General features: G+C 43.7%; 1 protein-coding gene across 1 annotated transcript in view; it reads left to right on the forward strand.

Moving 5' to 3' along the window:
• Window positions 1-13,129, forward strand: part of coro7 (coronin 7) — a 95,893-nt gene that overhangs the window by 1,745 nt on the left and 81,019 nt on the right. The window contains exons 2-7 of the mRNA XM_068578685.1: window positions 51-147; window positions 308-388; window positions 618-688; window positions 1,568-1,754; window positions 2,783-2,859; window positions 6,632-6,682. Coding sequence (XP_068434786.1) covers window positions 51-147; window positions 308-388; window positions 618-688; window positions 1,568-1,754; window positions 2,783-2,859; window positions 6,632-6,682 — 564 coding nt within the window. The remainder of the gene's footprint in view (window positions 1-50; window positions 148-307; window positions 389-617; window positions 689-1,567; window positions 1,755-2,782; window positions 2,860-6,631; window positions 6,683-13,129) is intronic.

The raw sequence follows: 13,129 nt of genomic DNA on the forward strand, positions 1-13,129 counted from the left end.
TTTCACCCGTTATGATTTCTGACTCGTGCTGTCCATGTCTTTAAATCCAGGGATGGATCACCAATGTCCGAGCTGGTTCCTTCTCCTGCCAGGGGAGCCGCATCAAAGCGAGCTCCAAGCTGGTGGCCTTCAATACGGAGCAGGCTGGTAAGGCTTTAAAAGTGTTGGTCAGCAGAAATGTTTAGTGCAGACAGAAAGTCTGCACTAAACAGTGCTTGTGTTTCACCAGTTCAGATTTTGGAGACCACTAAAGGGCTTCCTAGGAAAAAGGACATTTTTAAAAATGTTTCTGTGTATGTTTCTGCAGGTGGAGGTATGCTGGGCCTGTCCTCAGTCAAACCTGGTTCAGATGGCCAATGGACAGTCACGCAGATTTCTTGCCATTCTGGTAGTGTTTGTTTATTTTTCATATTACAATCCTCTCCTCTCTTTTACTTCCTCCCTTGTCCTCTTTCCTCCGCACATCTGCCACCAATGCAATCCTTGAGGACTTTGGTCCCTTTTCAAGAAAACAAATAATATGAGAAATGCAATTGCTCCAAAAAGAATTGAGCTGTGACAGCTGTGACCCTGATTTCTTTTTTTTTTTAAATTTTCCATTTGTTTTCCCTATTCAGATCTGGTGAGTGATATGGACTTCTCTCCTTTTGATGAAAGTCTTCTGGCAACATGCTCTGGAGATGAAACGGTGAGATTTTGTCTCTCTTTCTTCGTATTGATCTTGTTGTATACATACACAAAAGTCCACGTTCCATCCGCTCAGGCGTTGTTATGCCTGGCAGGGCTTTGAATAGGATATGAACTGGCTCGACTTTGTGTTACATAAAACTTTTCAAGACTCCATCCTCTCAGCACATTATCCTCAGCCACAGGTGTCCTAGCTTACTGGAATCTGCTGAGAGTGGGTCTGCATCTTCAGACTCAGCAGCTCGGTTTACCAACGAGAGCTGTGAAAATACACACAACTATTGCCACACACAGAACTACAACACACAGCAGAGTGGTCTGCAGTGGCCAGCATCTGCAGACCACTTTCCTCATTCCTTTGATTTGTTGCCAACGGGGTATATTCTTGCACATATTGGATGGATTTAAAAGGAGGGAATGCACTTACTTGTGAAATACGAGTGTTTTTACTGACTTAAAATAAACTGCTGCTTTTCCATTTAATCTGCACGCATCAACAAGAAATCCAAAGTTGAAATCCAAACCAAAATGAATGCAGTGAGACTTGCATTACCTCATCTCTGGCTGTGATGCTGCGTCTTGACGTTTTAGATACCTGCTGTTGTGATTCTTCCACTCTGCTCCATCCATATTGTCTGGTGTGGCTTCAAAAGACATCTGTGAGGGCAGACAGCTCATTACCATTTCATTTAATGTTCTAAGTAGCAGGAAATTCCCTGAGGTTAAGGGACTATTTCCAGAGGACAGGATGGAGAAAAGTTCTACTGTTTTCGCACGTACAGATCGGATGTCAAAATTTGAACTGTGGTGAAGTATAAGTGACGCTGCAAACGCACTATTTTGATATTTCCCCCTTCTCTCTGTGTGTGTGTGTGTTCAGGTGAAGCTGTGGCGCTTGTGTGACCCAGAGCTGCAGCAGCCCAGCAGTCCGGAGCTGACTTTGCGTCCAGGTCAGGGAAAGCTGGAGCTAGTGCTTTTCCACCCCACGTCCTCGGGCTTGCTGGCTGTGGGTGCTACCAAGTCCCCCCTGATATGGGACACCTGCCGCCAGGATACACCACTAGCAGGTATCTACAGCTGGCGAGAGAGCAGCGCACATACACACGTTCGTTTGTTGTTTGTATTAAAACAACAACAATTAATTTTGTCTGTTGCATTTAACATTTCAGTCTCCGTCAGTTAGTCTTTAAGTTTTGTTGTGGTCCGTTTTGTTTCTATGTGCAACATGATTTTCTATGTTTGGAGTGGAGTGGTTGATTTCCCTTTCTTAGTTGGGGACAGTCTGACTGACACTTCCTACGTTTTACAGCCCTGTGGCTCTGTCTAAGTGCTGGAGCGGCAGAGGTAATGTTTTGGTTGTTCTGGTCCCAGTCTCCCCGGACTGGCTTCAGGATGCAGTCACTATCCTCTGGCCTCAATCCACCCCCCCCTCCCCCCCCACAAACACTGCCTCCTCCCCATCCCATGACAGCTGGCCTGGCTGCTGCTCACTGCTGATCCAACCTTTCATGAGCTGTACCCCCACACGCTGTCTTTCATCACCCTCGTTCCTCATTCATATGCAGTTGAGGAGCAAGATCTGAATGATAAAAATCTATCTTTGAATGAGCGTTTTAAAAAATTTTTTTTATGTGAATTTCAAATCATTTTTTTTTGTAACCATCTTAACTCTCATCCCTTTTCATCCACCTGTTTGCCGTCATATTAAATAAAAAAAACAAAAACAATTCACGCAAGCTGTGCTGTGCTCACTTGCGGCACGGCAGCCTAACATGTGTCATACTTTCTCTCATGGATCCAAACCGGAAGGACATGTGATCCATTCTTAAATCATGCATACTTTGTGTCATTGTGTGTTTTCTGAATTGTATGTGCTTTATTTATCGCTTCATCTCTCCCCTGCATTTCTCCCGCGGTGAGCTTTCGGATGTTTTCTGTGGTGTCTTTTGTCTTCTGTCTATGTGCCATCATTCTGTGTTCATAGTGTGTGGAATCATGTTATATTTTTCCTTTTTCCTTTTATTTGCCACTGTCTACTATGAACATTGTCCTTTCCACCTCTCACCTCGCTAAATGATGATGTATGTGTCTGCAGTTCTGGAGCAGCACGGTGACCAGCTGCAGAGTCTGAGCTGGAAACGAGATGGATCTCTGCTGGCTTCCTCCTCCAAGGTAATAACAACTTGCATTGCAGTATGTATGTATGTATGTATGTATGTATGTATGTATGTATGTGTGTGTATGTGTGTATGTGTGTATGTGTGTATGAGTGTATGAGTGTATGAATGTATGTATATGCTGCAATGACCTGCATGGCTCCACCTCTGATTTGAAAGCATGTTAAAAAGCAAGTTGTCAGGAGCGGTTTAACTGCTGTAGTTCTAGTTTGTGACCACTAGATGCAGCCAGTGGCTCACTTTCAGTGTAGCGGTGTTGGAAAATGCTGCTCATTATCTGTTTATATGGGGTTTATTTCATCAAAATGTCAACAGGGTTAATCATCGTAACCAAGGGTGGGGATCACATCACACATTTGATTTGGGAATTAAGAAATAATTCTTTAGAGGGGGAAAAAGAATAAACTTTGAAAGCCCGATGACGTAAAAGGTAAATAGCCAGTTTGTTTTAATGCTGTAATAATGATGACAAAGAAAGCGGTTAATAAAGAGCCTGTGGAGAATTTCGTAGCCAGGCTGGAAACTTTATTAACTTGTTAATATGGGCACTTAAAATAGTACAAGCGTGCGTAGGAAGATAAATGTAAGGCCTTTTGTTTTGTCTTGACCTCGCTTGACCTCTGAGCCCCCGTATCCACAGTACACACCCATGTATTCCTCTTTGAACCCACCTGTCTACTGGTGCAAGTTAAGTCTGACCAGGACCTAAAGACCATCACTCCTTAAGTGTGTACAGAAGTGTTATAGCACACAGGGAATAGCAAGGAAGAGAGAAAGTATCTGATGGATTTTATACATTCTCATCTGTCAATCAGGAAATAATCACACAGCCTGATGGGCTTTCCATTAGGTTGTTAATATTTAGTGTGGGAGAAGAAAGGAGGGCCGTGGTACGAGTTCATGAGTAAGGGGCAGAGAAAAAGGAATTTATGGGTTTAGTTTAAATTGTTTCAGTAATATAATTATTTTATAGGAGGGGCTGGACGTATTTTTATCAGCGGATGTTAACATAATTAATTTATTGCTGTTTTTTTTCACTGATTTTGCACCGCAGGGAAGTTGTCACTGTATTAGCATCCTTTTTGAAAATGGAGTGATTGGTGTTAAAGTGAGGCAGAGGTCCCCGGTGTATACGTTCAACAACGCGTGATGAGTTTACTCGTGCTTGAGATGGATACACTTTGACACAAAAATGTGCCACATGTGAGTAATTAACGTGTGTGATTGTCAGTCCAATCCCTGTTGTTTGTCTTTGCGCTGACAAGTAACAAATTACTCCACCCGTCACAGGCCCTGTCAAAATCATAACATTAGCCTTGACGGGATAATCATCCATGCCAGAGCTACCACGCCAACCATCAGCCACCAAAAAGAAAAAGCCACCTCCAAAAAAAGAAAAGAAGAAAGGTGGGAGGGGGAAATGTGAGCCGAGATCAGAGTTAGGGGCCTCTGAGGTTCTTGCCCTGTTGGGCTCTGGTGTTATTTAACCCAAAAGGCCCCTTTCAATCTCTCCAATCCAACTTAATGAAGCAAATATGGCCCGCCAACATGTGTGTCCAATCCCTCGGCCCTCCCATAGGGTAAACATTAGGGCGCAGGGCGAGGGGGGAAGATGAAGGGGAGAGTATCATGACAGGCCTCGTTTAGACCTAGAGAGATGTATATTTATGACATACTTGGAGAGAGAAAGGCGCCATTCATTTCAGGTAGAATGAGTGTTTATCTGAATGATGGACGGGACTGGATGGTATGCCGGTTAGAAGCGAGGTGTCGCTGGATTTATGGTCCACGGTCCACCTTGAATTTTAAATGTCACATTATAACATATTTTCACCTGGTGAGATTAGGGGCTCCCCCGCTGTCTCAAACCGTCAATCACGACAGGCTGTGACGCCGGTAACCTCGGGAGACTGGGAAGGGGAGGCTGGCATCGCAGAGTGTTTGACAAGTGAGGAGGGACGACGGAGCCCACCCCTGGTTGAAGATTCCCAGCGCCGGTGTGCGTTTGCATACATGTGAAAGTTGTGTGCAGCAAACTCGCAGAGAAAAACTCATTAACAGCAGCTTGAGAATGAGGCTCCGTCACTTTGATTAAACAGCTGCTCGCTCGGCCCAGACACACATACAAACGCACACACGGCCGTGCTGGCCCTCCATCTGTGCATTTATGAGTGGAGATGGTGTGTGTGTGTGTGTGTGTGTGTGTGTGTTCATATGGGTTATTGTCATAGGCTTAAGAGAGTGTGTTTGCTTGCCTTTGTGAGTTTGTATGTGTCTGTGTGTGTGTGAGGTTTGCTTGGTGGACACATCTGTACGTCGTAGCCTCATTTGTCTGTTTGCACAGCCAGATAGTTTCCTCCCTCATGTTGTTGTTTGCACGACAACTCTTGGGTTGATATGCCAGTGAGTGAACTTAATGTATGTTTGTATAAACATACGATATGCACAATAGATATGCGTGATTTTGGTTATTCTAAAGGCTTTTTTCAAGGTCAAGGAACTGAACCGATGGTTGGCCAAAGAGTGTGTGTGTGTGTGTGTGTGTGTGTGTGTGTGTGTGTGTGTGTGTGTGTGTGTGTGTGTGTGTGTGTGTGTGTGTGTGTGTGTGTGTGTGTGTGTGTGTGTGTGTGTGTGTGTGTGTGTGTGTGTGTATGTGGGGCGCCTGGCTAGCTGACTGGCTGGTGTATCAATGCTTTTAGGTCAGAGATAGTTTAAGCCAGATTTTGGCCTTTTTAACACATGTGTGCTCCTATCCATGGTCTGAAAGTGTGTGTATGTTGTTGTGGCGCTGCTTCCTGAGCCTTGAGCTTAGGCCTAGGTCACAGAGGCCTTAAGACATAGCTTTGGGCATGATATTCGTGGGTGGGCAGCCACACAAACAAAGAGAGGGAGAGGCAGAGACAAAAAAAAACACATTAAGAATCCCCCTGTTTGCTATTAAAGCTAATAAACAGCAAATTCATCCTCTCTTGGATTGTAGGGAGCAGCTGTAGCTCACGCTGATCATTTGCTCGGCAACAACTTGGGTCCATGTTTACTTCCTGTCAACTTAGGTCATTTAAATACGCTGCCACATGAAATAGACTGGGACACAGTTAATGTGTGTGTGTGTGTGTGTGTGTGCGCGCGTGCGTGTATGGTTGAATGTGTCATTGTCAGCCTCCTGATTCACTTTGACGTGTGTATGTGAGTTTAGTCTCTGCTTGGTTTAGTCTCAGTCCTGATACTTATTACCTGCTATCAGCCCGTAGGTCTGCTGTGATCACACGATGGTATTGAGTGACACGGCTGCAGACACGCATGTCCTGGTCACAGCCTGAGTCCATTAGGCCCCATTTCCTCTCATTCATGCAGAAGACTCTCTGATTGGCTGCTGTGATTGATGCCAAATGCGTGTTTGTGCTGACCGGGGTCAAGGCACATGAGACTTTGGAGAGTTCACTGGATTGCATTTGCCAACGATGAATCAGTCGGATCACGTTGATCAATTGCCAAACTTCAGAGGGCTTGTGTTTGTTTTTAACTGAATTATGCTGAGGTGGAGGTTCCCTTTTTATTCGTGTTTTTGATGTGTGGCTTTCACATTTCAGTATTCCATTTCGTTTATCAGGTCCACCAAGCTAAAACTAATGCAGTTAAATACAAAGGTCCTGTAATACATCCTCCCCTTCATGAAGATTGTAATGTTTAGCTTTTGTTGAAACCAGAGACATGTTGATTCAACATATGTATGTTTTAAGAATTTGTATCACATTTCATCCGTCTAGGACAAGATGCTGCGAGTGTTTGACCCCAGAGCCCAGCTGACACCTGTTCAGGTAAGTCCCCTTTGAAAGCCCTCATTCTCCCAAAACACCTGGCAACTGCTTTTAGAAAACAGGGAAATCAGATGCTGCTATCCAACCAGGGTCTGAAATGACGTATTTGCCTGCCTTTTGTGTTTAGACTCTATTTACCTTGCTTTCGAATGGCCACCACTAAGTCATTGGAACCAGAAAGCAGAAATAAGGATATTTATCACGTATCCTCAATCCATTTTATATTAAAAAAAAAATATTTATTAATGCCATAAAAACCTTTCAACCTTGGTCGCAGGTGACCTGAAATCTGTACCTGCCAGAGCCAATATTGGACCTTTTATTTGGCAGGGGGTAGCTGCTCATTTCATTCTCTGTATCGAGCTAATAAAAACCATGTATTTAGTACAGACAGATGTTTATTTTCGGCTCACCACCGCCAGTGATCTATCTACTATTGATTCATAGTTAAACTACACAAGCTGCAGTGCCACACTTACTGACCATGAACCGCTCGGTCCTTTCCTCATTGGAAATCTCTCACCGGGGACAACCAGGCCAGAGCCAATGGGACCCCGCCCCACACCAGCAGCAATGAGGAAGTGGACTGGTAGAGTGTTTGTGTGTGGAGTGAAAATGAAGATGTAAGGGGAGGGTGGTGAGTGTTGTGAGAGGCCGGTCAGCGTAGGAGAGCAAATATTCTCACAGTTTTCAGAGGTGGACCTCCCAGGGTGTTTTAATTACAAAGATGCGCGGTCTGCCTTTAGGCCTTTAGGCCTCTCTGATTTGTAAATTTGAGGAACCCTGCAAAAACACTACATGCCACAGCAGATTACATGTTTGACCACAGAATTACCTGAAAGGCACAGGACCGTGTATGGAAGTCTGAAAGAGGAGGATCTGTGTGTGCGTGTGCATGCGTGTGCGCTCCCACCACGTGTTGTTTGGAATGTGTTGTTTAAACTTTGACACCGCCATGAAAGACGTACTGTTTCAGAGGTATGTGATGTCATTTACTCCGGACAGGGAGGGAGTCGGCAGTGAGAACGGTACATGTGGACTCGTCCTTAGAACCGCACGCGTCCGTGATACAGAGTGCGAGTTCAGGTCATGTGCGTCTGTGTTTGTCTGAGTAACATGAGCTGAGCTCCTCTGCAGTGTTTGAACCGGTCTGTTTACATCAGGTGTGTCCGTGTTGGAATCCTTTTTACCGCGCTGCTTTTTTTCACCGCCTGTTTTTAATTTTTTTTTTTTTATCCATTGCAGACGCTCTGCCTCTTTCTCAGTAGACAGCTTTTCAGCAGCGCTCCAGATCACCTAATTAAATGATAGCTTTAGTCACTGCAATTTTATTTGAGCTACTTTGAAGTTTGGATGTAAATCACTTTCAGCAGACAAAGGGTCTCATTAGTTAAGATTGAATCAGTGTTGGGTAGTCTGTCTGTCTACCTGTCTGTCAGAAACAGCGTCTCCAGTCCGAGCCCAGTGGTTACTGGTGGCGGGGATGATCTGCTGGGACTTTCCAGCCATTTCTATGGTATTTTTATTTCATTAGATTGTTGTCGGTGGTGAGCAACACACCGTATGGGGAGAAAGAGAGGAAAAGCATGTGACAAAGGGCTAAGGCCAGATTTAAACCCAGCAATGAGTTTTACGTTTCAGCTTTTTGGCAAGAACTCGCGAACTGCATGTACTCTGCTCCCAGTACAATATTAAGATATTTTTACATACCTTTACTCAAGTGAGATTTCTAATGCAGGACCTTTTCTTGTCACAGAGTACTTTGACATGAAAGTATTGCTACTTTTTGTTCTTTCACCACTACATTAATTATCTCGGGCCACCGAACATTTGCTTGCAGGCCGTGATTCCACAAAAAACTATTTTGCATGACTTTAGCCTGTGCTGCATTTTCCCTCATCACGACCCCAACAACAACAACAATAACAAAAAAACATTTTATTTGTATTGTCCTTTCCCTTCAAAAGAATCTCAGATTGCTACAGAGCATTGGCTCTGTGTCAAACAAATACAAACATAGTTAAACAAATAAATAACTGACAATGATTTAACACAAAGTCAAAAACGTATTCCTGAATAAAAAGGTTTTCAGGCCCGTCTTTAAATAATCCAGGGTCCGTGTTGCCTTTAGGTGGTCAGGGAGACGGTTCCATAAGGATGTCGCTGCCAAGCAAAAGGCCCGGTCGCCATATAGTGGCTTTAATTAATTTAATTGAGGGAGGTAATTAGGAAACCAGTCCGTCATCACCACTTTTCATCATTCAGCAGTACAAGAGATCTGTGTGTGGAGACTACCTGAAGGTTGCTGAGAGGTATTTTCTTTATTTGGGATGTCACCACAATGACAGACAGTGTTTAGTTTAGCTTTATTGCCAGCTCTCTCTTTTGTACAATCTCTGTCACTCTGTGTTTCGGGTAAAACTAATAACAACATGGTGAGGAACTAACTATGGTGTACAAAAGGTTGCTTCAGACCACTATGCCACCAGGACACAGAGAGACCATTGAGCCACATCTACTGGTCCCTCTGCTCTTTTCTCTTTCATTCCCACTCTCTCATTAATGCTTCTGGCCTCACTGCCACTTAGAGAAAGAAGACCAAGGAGGGAAGAAGCCTGAGTCAGCATGCACCCCACATATGGCTTCACCACCTCAAACCAAAGAAGAGTTAGGACCCAGATCAAAGTTACAAGAGGGTTGCTCTTCCCATTTTAGTATTGCATCCTCTTGTGTTCTTATTTTCTCTGCCTATACCTCTAAAATACCAGAGGTCCTGCTTTAGTTTGGAGTCATGTGAGAGCAAAGTTTTCTGATGTGTGACTTGTGCTCGACAGACAACAGGCGAGCCGGTGCCACTCCTGTTAACACCCCATCTGCTGCACGAGGGTTTAAAGGGTGCTCGGCGAAGAGGGCCCGGCGAAGCACTGGCATTTTTTTGTTGTTGTAGATGTGATGGCAGGGAAAAGCCAATATGACCACAAAGTAAACAGAAAGGGGCGGATAAGTGTCCAAGCTATTTGCATTTGTAACCTCACTTAGAGTGCTGTTTGGCTTCTTACATGAGAGCCAGTCAGTTGTCCTCATCAAGAAAAGTCACAAGTCTTTTCTCTCAAGGGTTTCTGGGGAGGCAGGTCTCACAAAAGCTGCAGGGCAAAGTGAAGTGTGGTATGTTTCGCGTTTTGGAGGTTTCCCTGTTTCTTTTGCATGTGATTTGTGCTATTTATTTATTTCCATCAGATGTCATTCATTGGTAAAGTTAAAGTCATTCGATTGTTGATAAACTTGAGTTGGCCTAAATGCACCGCGAGTCTGTCTTATTTGGGCAGGAGGGGTACCTGCATGCCCCGCCCATGCCAACCAGGTCCCAGCTCCTGGTGTGCATCCACTGGTGTCCTGGTTCCACCCATGGCAGCGTAGCCGAGTGGGGCTGGCTCATCCCTGTGGCCGGCACTGAACTGGGTGCTCTGCTAGCCAGGTGGCGTAAATATAGGCCCTAATTACAGCATTGCCCTCGCCCTCCTTGTATTTAGGGGAAATAAGACGGTGCAGGGTAATTAAGGTCTTGGACAGGAGGACCAGTATATACTGCATCTGTAATCAGTGTGAGTGTCTTTGTATGCTTGTGCACGTGCTTGCAGGCGGTTGTATTTAGATAGTTGGCCCAGAACGGGAGAGTGCATGTCCGTACTTGTGGCATCCCTTCGTTCCTCGTCCCACTCCTGAAGAGTAGATTGAATTTCGGATTTGACTTTTGTTCTGTTGTCTGTTTTGCGTAACTTTCTTTTTTGCCCCCAGTCTGTCCATTAATGGGGTTCTTCAACAAACATCCAAGCTTGTCTTATGCATCTTCTAACATTTATCTTGGCTTAATACTTCATATTTATAAGTTGTCATCAGTGGGACACAGCTTTTTCTAACTATTATACATACATTTTTATTTTCCCCGGATATAAATCACACACAAAGCAAGCATAAAGTCATCAAGCACCAAAGATAAACATTCATTGTAAGCTGTTTTTGTTACTCTCTTTGCTATTCTGGGTTCTGCCCTCCTGGCTACAACTCCCTACACAGGCCTCTTGTTTTCAGACGAGTTTCTTTCACGTCTCCATGTAGTTCGGCCTCCGCCCTGCTTTCCTGCACTGGGCTGCCCGACTGCTCGGATCCAGCAGACGGGGAGAAAACAGGGCAGGCACATGGTGACCTGATCCTAATGGGACAAGCTGCTTCTGTGGATGTAAGGACACGTGCCATATTGGGCCTTTACGTCTCCTCTCCCCTATGTTATTGTATCTTTTGATTTATCCTCAATGTCAGTGTATTTTGTAGAGTGTGGGGTTCTATATGTGAGTGTGTGTCTGTCTGTGTATACCATGTGTGCTTCAAATTACAGTGCTGAAAATACCCCTCATAGTTTTGGGCCGGTGCTGGCCGTAGAGCCGTCGATCTGCGGTCTCTGGAAGAGAAGGGATGCAGGAAAAGGGAATAGTTTGCTGGATTTGGGGGCCAGATTCGTCTTTCTCAGCTCAGGCTTCTGCTGCTTTGGGTGAAATTAGAGAGGACCAGGGGCTGGAATGGGTTTGGGCTCGTGGAGGGAACGTTTGGCTGAGCCAAGAAAAAGCACAGCGGTTTCACTGCTAGAGGTGGCTGAGAGCAGCCATTCATGCCATCTTTTATATCCTGCCATAAATTACAGTCTGCACTTGTGTGTGTGTGTGTGTGTGTGTGTGTGTGTGTGTGTGTGTGTGTGTGTGTGTGTGTGTGTGTGTGTGTGTGTGTTTGAGTGAGTGAGTGAGTGAGTATGTGTCTATTTCTCATTGCTGGCAAAATAAACTTTTGTTTATACATCTGTGTTATCTATGTGTCTTTGAATTTGTCCGATTGGAAAAGAGAGAGCCGTGAAGGAGAAACATGCAGAGAGATGATGTGGAAGAATCTCATTTTGGTGCGTTTGCCTCTTTAATCTATTGCTTTCATGGCATTATTTTTTGTGTGTATTTAATTGTGTATTTCTGTGTGCAAGAAATGGAAGAATAGGCTGAACTGAACAGCCTGCAGTCTACGGTTTCTTTAAATGTTCTGTATTTAATGATCTGAACATTAATATAGCAGCAAACAAGTGGTAAGCTGTGAGCCGACAGTTTTCCCAGATATTAATGCTCCCAATCTCAGTTCCTGCCCCTTTTTAAGTCTATTGTCGACTGTCCAAACTTCTGCATTAAATACACACATCTTTAGGTGGAGGTGTTGGTTTATTATTAAGAAAATATCAGACAAAAATATTGTCATTGTTTTCCAACATGGGTTGGGCTCTAATCTGTTTGGATTTGTGTTTTATGAATACAAAATATCCAGTGTTGAAATAATTGAGCACAGGAAATGAATGTCCAAAAAGTGTAATAACTAAGATGTTAATTTAAGCTAATCATTTACTGGAGACTAATTGGTTAATAGACATTTTATAGAGTAATTGGCTTTAGGTTATATAATAATACACATATTAGTTGGATAAAAATTGGATTCAGGCCTGCAAATAAACGGTCTCTTAGATTTGAGCCACCGGTTGAGGAGAATCAGCTCAAAGACGCATTCATCCTTCTGGGTTCAAAAGAGTTTCATATAAAATGTTTTAGTTATTTAAAATGTTGATACAGATGTGGAAATTCCAAAAACGCTTGTATTATATTATATAGTATTTTGTTGTACCAACAAATGATTCTTTCTCGCATAATGCCAACGCCAGAGAACGAGATTTGAATATTTCCCACAGAATGAAACTTGTTTAGACTTTGGTGAAATATCTCGTCCTCGCACCACGGGGATAGTCAACACTATGAAATGTGAAATATAATGTCTGTAAAGAACAGGGGCTCATTCCAAGAATATGTCACAGCCTTACGCAATGCCGAGCGCCACATTCCAACTACACAAGCGGCGTTATTTTTTACCTTCAACCGAGCCAAAAAATGCTTCTGTGTTTTCACAACTATTCATGTATGTAGCCAACAGAACGAGACTATTGGTGATAACCTTTTGATTTAATGGTCAGTCTCTCACTACTACACTGTTTCTGCTTGTGTAGTGTGGCTGAATAATATGTGTTTAACATAAATTTCTCTTCCCAAATGTAAACATGACAGAGAGGAAATATACCTCTGGACACACCGCAGCATTCTCCTCCAAACATGTCATCTCCCCAGTAAATGTATGACGGCAGGAAGCACATCATTTAAAACTGTGGTGTAAAAATATTCACACAAACACATTGTGAATTTGATTTTCTTCGCAGCGAAACCACAAAGCACTCACTTTGTCCCCTGCTTGTAGAAATCTCTCAGGTCTTGTTTATAAAGACAGATGAAACCACCTGGCAGGAAATATGTCTTTAATTGTGCAAAGGGTCAAGCTGCCAATTAGCAGGTTGATCCCCATCTAACAGTTGTAATC

Source organism: Clinocottus analis, unplaced genomic scaffold (genome assembly GCF_023055335.1).
Source record: "Clinocottus analis isolate CAN_PGR_092001 unplaced genomic scaffold, fCliAna1.0.p SCAF_16, whole genome shotgun sequence".
NCBI classification, from domain to species: Eukaryota; Metazoa; Chordata; class Actinopteri; order Perciformes; family Cottidae; genus Clinocottus; species Clinocottus analis.